General features: G+C 39.2%; 1 protein-coding gene across 1 annotated transcript in view; it reads right to left on the bottom strand.

Annotated features, from left to right (window-relative positions):
* Positions 1-3,540: 3,540 nt before the first annotated feature.
* The window catches only part of FAM81B (family with sequence similarity 81 member B), a 51,131-nt gene continuing 38,135 nt past the window's right edge, over positions 3,541-16,536 (bottom strand). The window contains exons 7-10 of the mRNA XM_060091814.1: positions 16,024-16,130; positions 7,601-7,736; positions 5,561-5,756; positions 3,541-3,674 (exon numbers count right to left, since the gene is read on the bottom strand). Of these exons, the coding sequence (XP_059947797.1) occupies positions 3,541-3,674; positions 5,561-5,756; positions 7,601-7,736; positions 16,024-16,130 (573 nt within the window). The remainder of the gene's footprint in view (positions 3,675-5,560; positions 5,757-7,600; positions 7,737-16,023; positions 16,131-16,536) is intronic.

Raw genomic sequence — 16,536 nt, 5'->3', positions numbered from 1 at the left:
GGGTCCCATGACCCAGGGACAGCTTCCCCAGGAGAACACACGGTGCTCCTCAGGCTGTTGCAACGTCACGTTGACCTCTGCCACTGCCCAGGACCCAATGGCTTCACAGCCGAATTCTATCAAACACTTACAGAAGAGCTAACACCCATCCTCCTCAAACTCTTCCAAAATATAGCAGAGGGAGGAACACTCCCAAACTCATTCTATGAGGCCACCATCACCCTGATACCAAAACCAGACAAAGATGTCACAAAGAAAGAAAACTACAGGCCAACATCACTGATGAAAATAGATACAAAAATTCTCAGCAAAATACTAGCAAACAGAATCCAATAGCACGTTAAAAGGATCATACACAATGATCAAGTGGGGTTTATCCCAGGAATACAAGGATTCTTCCATATACACAAATCAATCAATGTGAAACACCATATTAACAAACTGAAGGCTAAAAACCATATGATAATCTCAATAGATGCAGAAAAAGCTTTCGACAAAATTCAACACCCATCTATGATAAAAAAAACTCTCCAGAAAGTAGGCATAGAGGGAACCTACCTCAACATAATAAAGGCATAATAAGTTCCCTAAGGGCAGGGTCCATGATTATTTTGTTCTGTATTGTATCCCCAGTGCCTAGCACGTGAATGAAAGAAAATATAGAAAGTAATATCTCACAAAAGTTCAGAAACCCCATTTATAAGGTAAAAACGTGTATATTATAGATCAAGTTTTTCCTTCTTGGTGTTTTTAGATGCTACTTGCTGGTATTATTGGTGACACCATAGAAGTGAGATGATGTTTGGTGAGTTTCTGCAGAAAAGGGGAGAGCTGATCGTGTCCAGAACACTCTGGGAATGCTATTTCTTTGACCTTGAGCCTTATTGCTGTCCTGGCTCTCAGGTGGTGAGCACATCCACCTCACAATGGGGCTGAGAAGGAAGTTACCTGGGTAACATAAGGTGAGGGACTTGTCCTTCATCTTCAATAGGGAAGCAAAATACTTTGAACATGCTCAGACATTCTCCTGTATTCATGGGGAGAGAAGTCTCACATTTCCCAGAGGATTAAGTATGGGTGTTTGATAAAGAATAAAACGCAACGTATATTGAGCTTCTCAAGGGGAATTGTTCATTTTTATCATCTTTTTGGATCTGTGGCAAAATAAATGCAAAAAGAGGGAAACCCAGTACTCAGCTGGTCCTCCAAGCAGAGGTGAATTTACTGTGAAATGATGGCTCTTGAGTTCCAGGGTCCCTCACTTACATGAGCTTTACCAACGTGTTGTAAACTTTGTATTTTAACTTCAGTAAGTCCACTGATTAAGACCACCCTTTCCACTCCCACTTCTGCTGATGTCAGTTGACCCTGGAGTGGCGGTGGACATCTTTGGATCCAACTAAAGGGAAGTTCAGCTGGGGATACATTTGGGTTAGAGGGTTGTATAGATTAATATGTTGTTCACAGTCACTTCTGTTTGGAGTTAAGTTGCTGCTGTCCTGAGGTAGCAATGGCTTCCAGGAATATTCCTACATACTACTGTGTCCACTCATCAGGACAGGATATCAGCAACAAATTAAAACTGTATAGGCTTTAGGCACTACAAAATGTGTCTCCACCTTCTCAGTAGGCATACTTCTCAGGCCATCTAGAGTCTGCAAACCTCTGAACAGCCCAACTTGGGATCCCAACCAAGAGACTTCTAGCAGAGGATCCTTTGAGCCCCTACTCGCTTGCATTACATTCAGTTCTACATGGTTCTACCCTGTCAACAGCAATACAAAATAACCATTCTAGGAAAGCTTTTGCCTTGATCTTGCGCTATTATTTGAATTACGAGTTAGAGCATTTTTGCTTACAAGGGAAAAAAATGCATCAACATCTTTTTTTTTTTCCTATCAATGGTATATCGTCACAGCTTTTGTTGCTAAATGGGTAGAATAAAATGTGGGTCTGAGTGAGGTGACTTGGCTCTTGATTTGTGTGAATTTCTAATTTAACCCTTCCTACAACCACTTATTTGGTTTATTATAAAGATTTACTCTTTGAGCCCCGTAGTATATTTGTTGTGGTGGTTGTTCTTTAAAACATATTTTTACTGGAAACATATTATATTGTAATAATATAAAAGCATTAATAATTACTTAATGTAGAAAACAAAATTCTTCATAATTCAGTCACTGCTAGTCTGTTGTAAACTCTTTTTTTTGCATACTGTAGTATGTGTATTTTAACTTATTTTAAAATATTTTTGACACAGGTGGGATCACAACCATTTAGCTTTTCAACTTGCTTTATTCACTTAACAGCGTATCTTGGATATCTTTCTGTGTTCTTTTTAAGTGCTGGATAGCATTTTTTGTTGGTGATCTCATTAATTTAATCAATCAGTTCCTTTTAATTCAGTAGTTTTCAGTTTTTTTACTATAAGAAATGGTGTTATAATGAGCATCCTTGTTCATATATCTTTCCACATTTTGGAATTTTTTCCCCCCTGCAATATATATTTCTAGCAGTAGAATTCCAGCGTCAAAGGTTATATACATTTTAAAATGTTAATAGATGTTTCCAAATTGCCCTTTAAATTATTGTACCAATTTGTAGACTCCTGAATAATGTAAGAGAGTACACATTTCTCTACAAAGTGCAAGACATGAATAGTTTGTTTTTATTTTTCATGATTTTACCACCCAATACTAGGCTCTCAATTTAACATTTATATCTACAAAAGTTAGAAATATTTTAATTTTATGGGAAACTAATTAGTGTTTTTGAAGTGCTTCTGAATTTAGCACCAAGATAAAATTATATTGGATGTTTTTCATGGAAATTGTTGTATTCTTTTATTTTACGTCGTTAACTTACTTGCTCATAATTCTGATACATATTGAGTACAATGAATCAATAGTTTAAGTGTGCATAACTTAGACTTGCTATAAATATTGGGATTGTTAGAAAACTAAAACCTCTGGATCAGAAGTTGCAGTCTGACAGTTCATTTGACTGTATCTGCCCTACAGACATTTCCTCACAGTTTAAGAACTATTTTACACTAGTGGTTAATGCTTATAAATGGTTTCATATAAAATCAGATTTCTGGTTTCTTTTGAAAAATAAAATTTTTGGCAATAATGGATTTTATGCATGTAAATAAAGGACTGGAACTGCATAGTTGCTATTATTTTTAGACAGGTAAGTGGTCTCCAGTTTTCCACAGTTTCCACCATTCTTTAATATATTACACCACTTCACTTCACATATTATGCCTACTTCACTCATTTATGTACAACATTCAGATTTGTGGGCAAATAAAAGTATAAAACGCATGTATGGAAAGAAATTCCTTAATTTTTCACTAATAAATTAACGAAGACATAATAAAGCTTCTTTGCTTTATTGGGATTCCTGGTACATTCATCTCCTTAAAAAGGTGGTAAGAAATAGAAGCAGTAAACATCCCAGAGATACTAGCTTTCTTCTTCCCAACTTTTGCCAACAAACCACTCCACTGGCCGGTGAAAAGGAAGATGACTGGAAAGTTTATACTTCCTGGAGTTCTACTATCTTATGCTGCAATTTCTTTAGGTTTTTCTGTACTTTATATTTCTCTAAATCCATCTTTGTTTCCTGTATTCGTTGGAGGGAGTTGAGAGAGTCATGAATCGATTTAAATCCTAGAAGAAGATATGAAAATAAGTATACTGAAACTAAACAATGCATTGGAACTATTTTTTAAATTTTTTTAAATTTTTATTTTTTTTACTTGGCCGAGCCACGCAGCACGTGGGATCTTAGCTCCCCGACCAGGGATCAAACCCGTGCCCCCTGCATTGGAAGCACAGAGTCTTAACCACTGGACCACCAGGGAAGTCCCGCATTGGAACTTTTAAACGTTTTAACAAAAGTTGCTAATAAGCAGTCCTGCCATAATTGATCATTGTTTAATTCAAAGCATATTAAATTCCATTAAGACCAGTCTAAAATGTACAATAATTTATTTCTTGTATGTCATGAAGATGCATTCGCAACAGTGTTTCAACTTATATCTGATTTCATTGTGAAAAGTCAATTCCTGTCCTTCCCCTCCATCCCAATATAGTGCATAATGAAATAATTCTATATTTCAAGAGAGCAATTTAAAATATCTTCTTTCTATACACTTTGACAAGAAATTTGGATGATCTCTTTTTTTATTCTTGTTACCAAATTGTAACCAAATTGTTACCAAATTGTGGTCACCTAGGGCTGCCTAGATGAGATTTTAAACCTTCTCTGAAAGCAACCTGTTTGAAGGACCTAAGGAATGGTCCCTCGCTGGCTGCTCCCCTGGCCCTGGCCCCAGCACTTTGTATCTCTCTTATGCAAGTCTAGCCATTCATGACCACAGCCTACCAGATCTCAAGCTTCGTAGGGTACAGCCCATATCTTATTCACTGGAGGCTTTCACAGAGTCATTTCTCAACACATTTTTATTAAAGGCATAAAAGAGCAAAGCATTAGTTGGGAATCCTCATTTGCTAAACTCACACTTAGTAAAACGCAGAAACATGTAGATTGCAAATTGATCTTCAGTTCATCCTGGGGTTGTACTGGAATGAGTAAATTCAACTTCTGATAGCTAAGTAGCAAGCAGGGCCCTGAAAGAATGGTCAGTTAAGTTTGGGGCAGGATTCCTGGCCAGATAATTCATTCTTTTGATTTGGTGGTGGAAGTTGGTGGGGAAGGGTGGTGAGGGTCTGATTTCTAGGCAGGAAATGTTCCTTATATGCTTGGAACATCTGGCTGATTGAGACCATATCTTTCTAAGACACCTCCAAGTCATCTCCATACAGGACCATTTCCATGAATTTTTCTGAGATCTAGAGGACAGAGAATGAGTTGGGGCTGTCTCCCATAAAGGAACCTTCTGATTCCTGGTAATTCTCTCAGAATTGTGGCTCAGGACAGATGGTTGCTCCACAGCACCTGTCCCCCCACCCTCTCCAACCCCGTCCTTCCCTTTGACAAATTAGATGAGCCTTTCAAATTAATCCTCTTTGATGTTAGCTCAGCTTGACACTGCTGCCATTAGCCTCTTTAAGAAGAAAAGCAGTCATTATACTGGGCTTTGTTCATTCATCTCTCTTTCTTACTTCTAAAGGTCAGGTCTCCAGTTTGACAACTATCCAGGCTCATTACCTGCAGTTCAATGAGGGACATTTGATTTAGGCTCCTAATTCATGATATACCCACAAATCAGGTCTTGATGATCTCCAAAGACTTTCCAAGTCTAACAGTTTTATGATTCTATGATCTTGGTTAAAAAAAAAAGAAATCTCACAGTAATGGCAAGCCTGTGACACTGCCAAGTGTGAATGAGAAAGGGAATCTACATATTTACCCACCTTCTGGTGGTATGCTGACATTCTATGGGATATTTAGGAAAGATGGATTAAATACAAAGGATGTCACTTTGCTAATGACAAGATTGCTCCCTGGCCATTAGCTCAAAGTAGAAAACCCTGAGGGACTGGATAAGAAAGGACTGATGTTCTTTACTTAATCAAAGGTATCTGCTCACCTGATTGATATTCAGTCTGCATTTTCTCTAATTCAGCCCAGATGTGCTTTTCCAGTTGGTTCATCTTTTTGGACAGTTTATTTTCTATATGCTTTACTTTGTTTAGATCTGCTTCCTGTTTCTGCCTGTTAATGAAATTCTCTAATTTGCTTGAAAGCTTCAGTAATTTTTCTTCCATTTTTTTTTCAGACATATCCTACAAAAGATATCATGTGATAAAGCTTGAGAACACCTTTGTGGATTTGACTTTCAGCTTAGAGAATGCTTTTTAACAAGTTTGGATTTCTGTGCTAAACATGAGAATTCAAACCAAGTTCCCTTGTATCTAAAGCTATTCACAAGCGGAAGTTTGGCCTTTGTTTGGCCTTGTTCATTTGTAGTTTCTGGAATTCTACATGCTATGGGAGAAAAGAAAGGGCTGTGGTCTTTATGAAATGCCTGAGGATTTGGAATTTTAGCGTTTAAAGAAGTGTAGCCAAGGAAGGCGTTTTAGATACGGCTTGACCAGAGCCCCTTGGACATGCTTGTGTGTTAGACGTCCTTATTCCCTCAAGCTGCCTGTCTCTTCGTGGACAGGCTTCAGGTAGAAGTGCTTCTCTTAACCCTGCTGTCTATTAGAATCACCTGGCCCATAACTCCCCTACCAGCACCCCCCCACCTCCACAATTTTGATTTAATTGGCCTGTGATGGAGCCGGGGAATTGATGGCATTTAAAAGCTCCCCAGGTGATTCTAATGGGCAGCAGGTTGGGGGCTGTAGAGGCAGCCTGAAGCTAATTAGCTTCTTTGCTCCTCCTGGCCCCTGTGCAGGCAATTTACCAGCAGGGCCTGAGGCTGACTTGGCCCCTTTGATCCTCCTTGGTCCCACCTGCCTGAAGAACGGTGGATTCCAGTCTCTCTCTTCCTTGTGATGGGCGGCTTCTTCCTGCAGATGACCCTGTGGTCACCTAGGGCTGCCTAGAACTGGTGGAAGAGTCTGCCCAAATCCGGAGCAGGACCAGCAGGCCCACTTGGCTGCAGATCTGACCACACATACTTCAACAGCCTGTCAGTGAGAAAGCTGTAACGTTTACCTCCCTCTCTTGGACTCCTGCTTCTATCAGTTTTAACAAACTCAGGTGGGGTAACTGGAGCGTCGTTTACTGGCTGCGTAAAGCCCCTCTACTGAAGTTCCAGAAACATCTTATCTGAATCATCTGCAAGACTGGCAGCCACTGGTGACACTCATGGCCCTGTGCTGCCCTGCCATCAGGGCTCAGCAGCGTGCTGGCTGGCGTGGGAGAAGGGAGCCTGCGATAGGTCTCCTGTATGTCCCGGTCACCTCACCCCAAAGCTTGGGGGTGTCTCTACAAAGTCGGACCTGGAAAAGGAGTTTTGATAAACCTTTGATCTACCAAAGGATCTCCGGAGAGGTAAAACGACTTGTTTAAGGCTGTTTTCAGGCTTTATTGTATCTAAGCGTCACCCAGGGAGCTTGTCTGGGAGCACAGATTCCCAGGGAAGGCCCTGGAGGGTCTGATGCTTCAGCTCTGGGTTGGGACCAGGAATCTGTACTTTTAAAAACTCTCTTTGGGTTATTCTGGTACAGGTAGAGCCCGTTCTGAGAAGTGTGGGTTCACAGAGCTGGAGAGTAGCAAACAGGACCAGAAGGCAGGCCTCTGGATTCCTATTCCAGTGCTAAGAAATCAGTGACTGGCGCAGGGAGGGTCACTATGAATTTTTTTTTTTTTTTTTTTTTTTTTTTTTTTGCGGTATGCGGGCCTCTCACTGTTGTGGCCTCCCCCGTTGCGGAGCACAGGCTCCGGACGCGCAGGCCCAGCGGCCATGGCTCACGGGCCCAGCCGCTCCGCGGCATATGGGATTCTCCCAGACCGGGGCACGAACCCGTATCCCCTGCATCGGCAGGCGGACTCTCAACCACTGCGCCACCAGGGAGGCCCCACTATGAATTTTTAAGTGTGGCTTTCAAGACTGACTCGTGGCTCACATCTAGACAGTGGCCGTGCGGCTGTTAACTTCATGAGCAACACAACCCCTTACCAGTTTCTCCTGCAGGAGCTTCAGACACTGATTTACATGGCCAAGGTGGTCTTGTTCACATCTGATGGACTCATTTTCTGTCCATTTTTGATGCTTCTCCATTTCCTCATATAGGCTCGTTGAAAGGGCATTAAATCTAGGGGGAAAAGTGGTTTGTTCTATTTTAATAAGTAAATTTAAACCTAAAACCAAAATTTATTGAAAAGTCTGCAGTTTTTTCAGATGATGAGGGTCTATGTGCCCAGCAAGCACTTATGGGGTGATGGGGGGGTGAGGGAGCGCATGCTGGGTCCCTGCCCCAAGCTGGCGTTCAGCCCACCTGCTGACGACACCCATCTGCACAGCCCGAAATGCAAGTCCACACAGTGGCAGGAGCACGCGCAGGCAGAAAGGCCTGTGTCATCCACGCAGGCTTCCTCTCGGGGCCCAGGGCACAGTGAGTGTGTGCGGAAAAATTACTTTGACAAGTCACTTGGCACGGTGTTACTCTATGGTAGAGGTTAGCACGCTTTTTCTGTAAGGGTTAGATAGTAAATAGTTCAGGCTTTTCAGGCCATGTAGTCTCTTTTGAAACCCCTCCACTGCCAGTGCAGCAGGAAAGCAGCCACAGATGACACAAATTAGCCTGGCTTGTTTATAAAGAAACAATGAGCATGGCTGTGGTCTAATCAAACTTTATGTACACTGAAATTTAAATTTCATATAATATTCACATGTCATGAAGTATAATTTTCTTTTCTTTAAAAAAATGATTAGAGGGCCTCCCTGGTGGCGCAAGTGGTTGAGAGTCCGCCTGCCTATGCAGGGGATACGGGTTCGTGCCCCGGTCTGGGAGGATCCCATATGCCGCGGAGCGGCTGGGCCCGTGAGCCATGGCCGCTGAGCCTGCGCGTCCGGAGCCTGTGCGTCCGGAGCCTGTGCTCCGCAACGGGGGAGACCACAACAGTGAGAGGCCCGCATACCGCAAAAAAAAAAAAAAAAAAAAAAAAAAAAAATTATTAGAAAGTGTAAAATCCATTCTTAGCTATGGGAAGACTGGCTAAGGGCGGTAGTTTGCCGAATCTTTGCTCTGCAAGGGCCATTATGAGGCTAAGGAGGAGCTGGGCCAGGGAGGACTTGCATTGTCTAGTAAAGGAGAGAACAGTCAGAGGGAGAAGCGGGGAGGGGAGAAAGAAGAGAGCCCCAAAAGGAATCTGGGGAAGCAGAGTGTCCAAGGGAGACACTTCTTGTGTGTCATCTCTGCTTTAGGCAAAATCTTCAGTAAAGTCCCCATGGTCACCAATGGATCTCTGTGAGTGGATTCTTCTGGGGGTGTTGGGGGGACTTAAAGAGATGCTGAGTTACTCGTGTGAGGCAAAATCAGAACTAACGAGGTGTGCAGGAAGGAATCGCTGGCATCAAGTTGATGCACCCTAGGAGTGTTAAATAACAGAGAACGAAGGATTTTCAACAGAGGTAGATGGTATTACAGAGATTAAAATGATTGGAATCATGTATCGGCAATTTGAAAATTCACTGTGGAGTGGTTGAGAGTTTGAGAGGAGAATCCTCATCTGAAATGACTGAGAAATATGGGATTGAGAAGAGGTGGGAGGGGGACTGGCAATTTGTTTCTGTATATGTTTTCTGCTTGTGACTTGCTCTTGGTAAGAGGTTAATTTCAGACTCCCTTTTAGACTAGGCTAAATATTAGATTGGCAGGAACAATGCATGTTGTTTGTTGTTGAAAATATTCAGGACTCCCTTACAATGTGGGGTGACTTGAAATAATTTACTCTAATGATCAGGAAAAGTTACATGCGGCTAATTTAGCTTGTGATATTTATCACTGGAAATTGCCTAAGGCGTGCTGGACATATACCGCATGTATACGCTTCTTTAGCTCTCCTGAAAAAGTGTTTGGTCTAATAGTTGGAAAAGACAAGTTATGTGAGGCCACTTCCATTTTTATTTAGACTCTGGGTCACTCTGCAATGTCTGCAGACATTTTTGGTTGTCACAAATAGGAGGTGCCACTGACCTGTGGTGGGTAGAGGCCAGGATGCTGCTAAACATCCTACAGTGCACAGGGCAGCTCCACAACTAAGAATTATCCAGCCCAAATGCTAATAGTGCCAAGGTTGAGAAACTCGGATTTGGATGATGAAATCAAGGAATGGAAAGGTAGTTACTTTTCCAATACTTACATTTGTTGTAGTATGATAGTTAAATTCCCATCTTCATTTTTCACCTAGAAAGCATACCTGATGCAGATGAGTATCTCAACATTGAAGAAGATGTAGTTGGTTACTCTTCCTGTTCTTAGTCTAATCATGATTTTTAAACACTTGTGCTACTGGCTAACAACAGGTGTTGGATCTCAGACAAATAAGCCCCCAGCTGATAGGTGGACAACTTCTTTTTAGCCAACTGTTACCTCTATCTGGAACATTCTTCTTTAGAATATACAATGGCTCCTGCCCTAATTTCATTCAGATTTATATTCAAGCACCACCTTATCACAGAAGCTTTTCTTGTTTTTGACAACATTAAAAAAACTTTGTCCAACCTGACACTCCCTCTTCCTTTACCCTTCTTTATTTTTCTCCAAAATGCTCATCATCATGCGATATATATATTATATATATATATATATATATATCTTCTCCACTAGCACATGAAAGCAAGGATTTTGCTTTGTTCATGGCTGTGACTAATGCCTGGAATATAGAAAGTGCTCAGTTAAGTAGAGGTTGAATAAATGATTTATTATTTTTCATTGAATACCTTTTATTAGGGCCGTTCACAAATAACAAATCATAGACTTGTCAAGCTATTTAGAGACCTAATCTTTGATTTTCATCTTCCCTGGTCTCTGGTGGAAGAATTAATTAATAGTGATGGTTAAGGGGGACAGTAAATCTCCAGATAACTAAGAGGTGGCTTTACAATCAAGAATCCGTCCTTCAGTGCTCACCTTCACTGTGTAAATAAATGAGAGCATTTACTCTCATCACTGATAAAATATTAAAATCCCTCTGAAAATCAAGGAACCATTAAATGTACCCAGGTAATGTCTCTAGAAGGACATGGCAGTAATTGAAACTCTGAAATTAAACCATAAAGACTGAATTACTTCTTATGACCCTCTTATTACAAGGTTTTGCCTGCAATTGGAGTCTCACTTTCCTGATAACAATCAGAAGTCAGATTCTTCTGCTGGTAGTTTATTAAAATATGAAAGCATTATTTATTTTTTTTATTAGTTTCTGCTTTATAACAAAGTGAATCAGTCATACATATACATCTGGAAAGCATTATTTAAAAAGCATTCTCCTTGAAAGATATAAAGGATAAAAATAGAGGTTTATGTAAATCTTTGTCTCTCTTTAGACTTTTTCCTAACATAGTGGACATGATTTACCATGTAAGAATTATTTTTCTGTTAATTATAACATACAGTTACTGTGTTAACTGTATGTTAATTTTAACATACAGGTAAAATCTCAATAGGATGAATTTATCTAGTATGACACTCACATTTTAGTTCCCAAATCTCCTATACAAGTGGTTATGGGAGCACTTCAGTCAGATATAGTTAGATACAGATAGGTAGCTAGGTAGATAGATGGATAGGTAGATAGATTGATAGATAGCTTTTTCTTTCCTTTTTCCTCAAAACACAAGTCAGACTTTTAAATTATAACCAGAGACCTCACTAGGATAAATGTGAGATAAAGGCTGGTTTTTAAAAAATTTTTCATACTAATGGAATCAGGTTAAAATGTACACCAAGTTCAATTATAAGGGAGAAAGTTACAGAAAACTAAAAGAAAATTTAACGGGGCTCTATAGATATAACCAGAGCCCAGGGTAGAGAGCTGTGGCGAGAGTGAATGGTGAGGGCAGAGTATGGGGCTTGGAACAAATATTCCAGTGACCTCCCTGGTTCTGGATGACATACATAAATGATGACATAGCTCCATCCTGGGCTAGTTTTACCAGTTCACTTATGTCTCAAACCCAGTTGTCTTGCATTCAACAATCTGTTGCATGAACTTTTTTAGAAGACGTGAACATTTTGAATTCTTGGAAACTGTTACTATTACCAGGCTCTCAAGAATTCAGATGGTGGCTCTAACCAAATGGGAATATAAAAAGATTTAGTGCTCTTTGATGGGCTGTAAACACAGAAGATGTTTTCATTTTTTGTAATCATATAGGGCTTTAGACTTGGTACTATTGCTTCTTTAGAGATTGAGTCTAAGAGTCTTAGTTTCATGTCAGAAGCAAGAAATAAATTTCAAGAAACTTTTTTTTCTACTAAGTTTATACCAATATATCTTAAATTAATTTCTTCTCAATGTTCTGTGATTTCTAATTAGTGAGACTAATTAAAAAGCAATTCCGACTCCACTCTGATACGAAGACTTTTGTTAATTGTTCATTCTGAATTGTACTTGAGTTTAAATATCAGTACCTTTATAACCTCATACCATCATAGTTTTGAGCACATGTGATTTTTCCCTTCCCTAAATTTCTGTAGCACGGTTAGTTTACTACAGTAGGTGGAATTATGAGATGGGGACATCACAAACTGACAAAAATAACCTGAGATTTGGAGTCAGACACTTTCTAGCTGTGTGACTTTGGGTAAATTGTTAAATTTCTATAAGTTTCCTTGTTTTTAAAGATAAGACCCAGACTGCAGAGCTGGGTGTACCTGCACATCTTGAGCACTTAGGGATTGGCAGGAATTTTAAAATGGCAATGAATATTTATTATTTCTGCCTACTCATATATCTCATTTAACACCATCTCAACTTTTACTTTACCTGTTATGAGCTTGTCACTTATTTATGTGTTTTCTCCCCCCACTGTATATGGCCATGATTATGTCTTTGGATATTCCAAAACACAACTTACATATTATAGGTGCTCTAAACATACATTCATTCACTGGCTTCTATTTGTGTCTGAATGTGCTGGGTGTGGAGGATACAAAGATAAATGAGACAGGTCCTTGCTCTGGTCCACTTTCTACTGTGGTAGCATTTTCAAAGCTGTGTGGTAAGGTTTGACTCTATGCATTTGCTTCATTGACCAAATGCTTTTTCTTATAAATCACTATCAACTGAACGGCGTCAGCAACAAGAGCTATTCAGGGAGTGACTGGTCGGTGCTGCCCTGCCCACCCCTTGCTGAAAGACAGTCATAGTTCATTATGGCTGAGACTCTTGCTCTATAAGCACTCAGTTGTCAGCTTAGGACATTACTTAGCTGAACATCTGACTAAGGCCCTTCTGGAAAGAGAAGGCTCAGTGCAGGGGTCCAGATGCACAGCCTGTGCATTTCCTTTGTCAAGTCTAGTGATCAGTGCCAAAGTCCCAAAGATTCACTAGAAAACCCCAAGACAGTATTGTGGCTTTTAAGTTCAATATAAAATATGTTCAGTTGACCATTAAACTTGAATTTGTTAAAGTTTCTAAATGGGAAAATTGCTCAGTTAAACTTACACTTTAATTTTATCAAAAGCGTTTAATCCCTTTGTTCAGAAAGAGTTGTTTCTGAAAAGTAAAGCAAATTCTATACCCCATCCACTTTGCTTTGAGAAGTGCTCTGATTGAAAAGAAGAAGAAGAAAAAAAAAAAAGAGCCCTACCTGCCTTACTTTCTCTTTGAGCAAAATACTTTGCAATACCTAGCTCAGTCAAAGGGTTAATATCCCTAATGTGAAGGAATCCTACCAATTGATAAGAAAGTGATGAAGATAAATGGTAAGAATGGGCAATTCACAGAAAAGGAAATTCAAAGGGTGAAGGGAATGCAAATGAAAACAAGAGATGCTATTTTTTATCCTTTAATTGGCAAATATTAAGAAGAATATCCATTGTGGATGAGAATTACAGAAAGGTCTTCTCATGCATTGCTGGTGTGAGTAAGTTGCTACAATATTTTTAGAAAGAAATTTATAAAAATTAATAAAAACATAAACTCTGACCTAAGAATCATGCCTGTAGAAATAAAAGCACCTATATCTAAGGAAATTTAAGGATATGCACACAATAATTTTTGTTTGTGGTAGCTATAAACTAGAAAGAATCTATTCATCAATAAGATAAATAAGTGAATTAATGATGACAGATCTGTAAGTTAAAATATTATGCAGCTGTGAAAAATAATGCTAGAAAAATATTCACTGATCTAGAGAGAGATATCCAAGATGTCCTGGAAAAAAACAAATTATTGAGTAATGTGTATAGGATTTATTTTAAAGACCCATGTTCTGTCTTTGTATATAATGTATGTTATATATATTATATATGTATATACATAAAATCTCCCTTTTCTGTTACATATTTATATTAACGAGGGGGAAAGTGAGGAAGGATACACCTCTGGTGTTAGCATTGGTTACATTATGAAGCTTGAATGGTGACCTCTATTTTCATCTTTGCCTTATTTTATTTGTTACGATGAATGCATATTACTTTTTTTTATTTTTTTATTTTTTTATTTTTTGCTTTATAACAAATTAAATCAGTTATACATATACATATGTTCCCATATCCCCTCCCTTTTGCGTCTCCATCCCACCCCTCCAGGCGGTCACAAACCACCGAGCTGATCTCCCTGTGCTATGCGGCTGCTTCCCACTAGCTATGCATATTACTTTTTAATTTAAAAAATCGGTGGAGAAATTTTAAATAAAAAAAGAGTCAATTGTGTAATTGAATTACTAGAGCTTATAAGTGTTTGCCTGGGGGAAAAAAAATCTTGTTTATAAATTCACTACTACCTACTGTAATACTAATGACATTTTAAGACTTCATTATTTCAAGTGAGAGAAAGATTCCAGTTTATACTGTTACAAAAGTGTCCAGATTCAGATTTAACTATTTAGATGATTCATCTGTAAGCCGATTTCCCACAGGACTGCAGGTGGAAAAAGTATGCAGCACCTGCCGTGAAGCAGTCAGCCCTAGATCCCAAACATTTCCTTTTCCCCTCTTTTCTATTTAATATTTTTGATCCCTTTAAGCCAGTCTTCCACTCCAGATTATAAGTCCCTTTCCTCCCCCAATAAAATCCCTTCTTAAATTGTACTTCTAGAAACAGTTTACTTTTCTATTTCTCCTTTGGACACTTTTCTCTATCTTAATTCTAAGTTAAGGGATTAGATCAATCATGACACAGATATTTACTGAGCACCCTCATTGTGCTAGAATTTAAGTTCTCTTTTTTTTTTTTTTTTTTTTTTTCTGTACGCGGGCCTCTCACTGCTGTGGCCTCTCCCGTTGCGGAGCACAGGCTCCAGACGCACAGGCTCCGCGGCCATGGCTCGCGGGCCCAGCCGCTCCGCGGCATGTAGGATCTTCCGGGATTGGGGCACGAACCTGTGTCCCCGGCATCGGCAGGCAGACTCTCAACCACTGCGCCACCAGGGAAGCCCAGGCCTGCTTTTTTAGAGTATGAAGAAAGTAGGTATTTTCTGTTTACCCAAGACACCTACTTCTCTGAGTTTTAGTGATGACTACTGTTGTTCATCAATTTCTAAGACACACGTTTTTCCTAACTTAACATCTCTGAAATTGGGAGGTGTCATAAAATGATAGCATGCTACGGTTTAATTGTTAGCTTCATGTCTTAGAGGTACAAGAATGTAATGGTGTATCTTATAGTCAATGGCACTTAGATTTAATGAAATATGGTAGAGATGGGGGAAAACGGAGAAAGAGTTTACTCAGAATACGATTTGACCAAGGCATTAAACTCAAGCGATGTGGGACAGAGAGGAGAAAGAACAAGAATGGAAAGGGCAGTAAGGTGGTATCAGCTAAGTGCCTAGAATTTCCCTTTGCCTGAACCATGGTGTCAGGAAATGGTGGTCATTTAAATAAGAAAGGAGGATTTGAGGATAAGGAGGCCAGTAATCTGAATGTTTGTGGCATCTTGTCTCCTTAGTTGCTCTCTCCATTGTACAGGGGAAAACTCAGTGTAATGTAGGATAGAGACCAGTATTAAAAAATAGGGATACTGTAAAGAACTAAGGAGAGGGTCTTAGAAGAAATTTTTAAAAAGCTTGTGAATCAAAGTTTTTAAAACATTATTTGATAATCTTGTGGAATCAGTGTATGTTCAATAGTGCTTTACATTGAGGCATTTTAATGTACAATTGATAAGTTAAAATTATACTCTATCAGAAAGTATCATTTTAGTTGAGATATTATACAAGAAAAGAGAATGACAAATTAATATATATATTTAAAAATTAAGAATATTGTATAAATTACTTTAGTGTAAAATATTCTCTGTATCAGTTTGTTGCTTTAATCCTTGGACAGGTTCAAATTCCTGGGATAGAATTTTATTTAATGCCAATGCTTTCATTAAGCAAAACCCTTTGGAATGCATTAAACAATTAAAAATCTTCCATTCACTTACTTGAACTCCAAAATGTTCATTTCTTGGTGATAATCCCCTTGGACCATCTTTAAATTTGAGATTTGCTCAGAACTGGAAGCCTCTATCTTTCCTAAGAGCTGCATTACCTAATGAAAGTACAAAAGGGAGTTTTTTTGTGTGTGAACAAAACCACTAGCACTTACGTTAATTATACTTTATTCCTAAAGGAACCCAGAAGAAAAGCCCAGCTTTGAGCCTAAAGCATGTCTGCATTTGAAAATTATTTTTTTCAAAGGTACGATTCAACAGTTATAGCACTATCTTCAGGGAAAAAACAATAGGGGAGTGTTCCATTCTGCTGTCTATAATATTCTTTCTGATAATAGATTACCTGATGATGTGACAAAAACCTGCTATTGACATTAGCTTATCAATTTGTTTATTTGATTATTTCTTTACCTTCTGTCTCCCCAGTTACAATGTAAGCCACTCTATCCTGTATCACCACTGTATCCTCAGTGTGCATTAGATGACCAATGGTAGATGCTCACC

The sequence above is a fragment of the Mesoplodon densirostris genome, chromosome 3, assembly GCF_025265405.1.
Source record: "Mesoplodon densirostris isolate mMesDen1 chromosome 3, mMesDen1 primary haplotype, whole genome shotgun sequence".
NCBI classification, from domain to species: domain Eukaryota; kingdom Metazoa; phylum Chordata; class Mammalia; order Artiodactyla; family Ziphiidae; genus Mesoplodon; species Mesoplodon densirostris.
The sequence above is the reverse complement of the archived record's forward strand: the minus strand, read 5'-3'. Positions and strand labels throughout refer to the sequence as shown.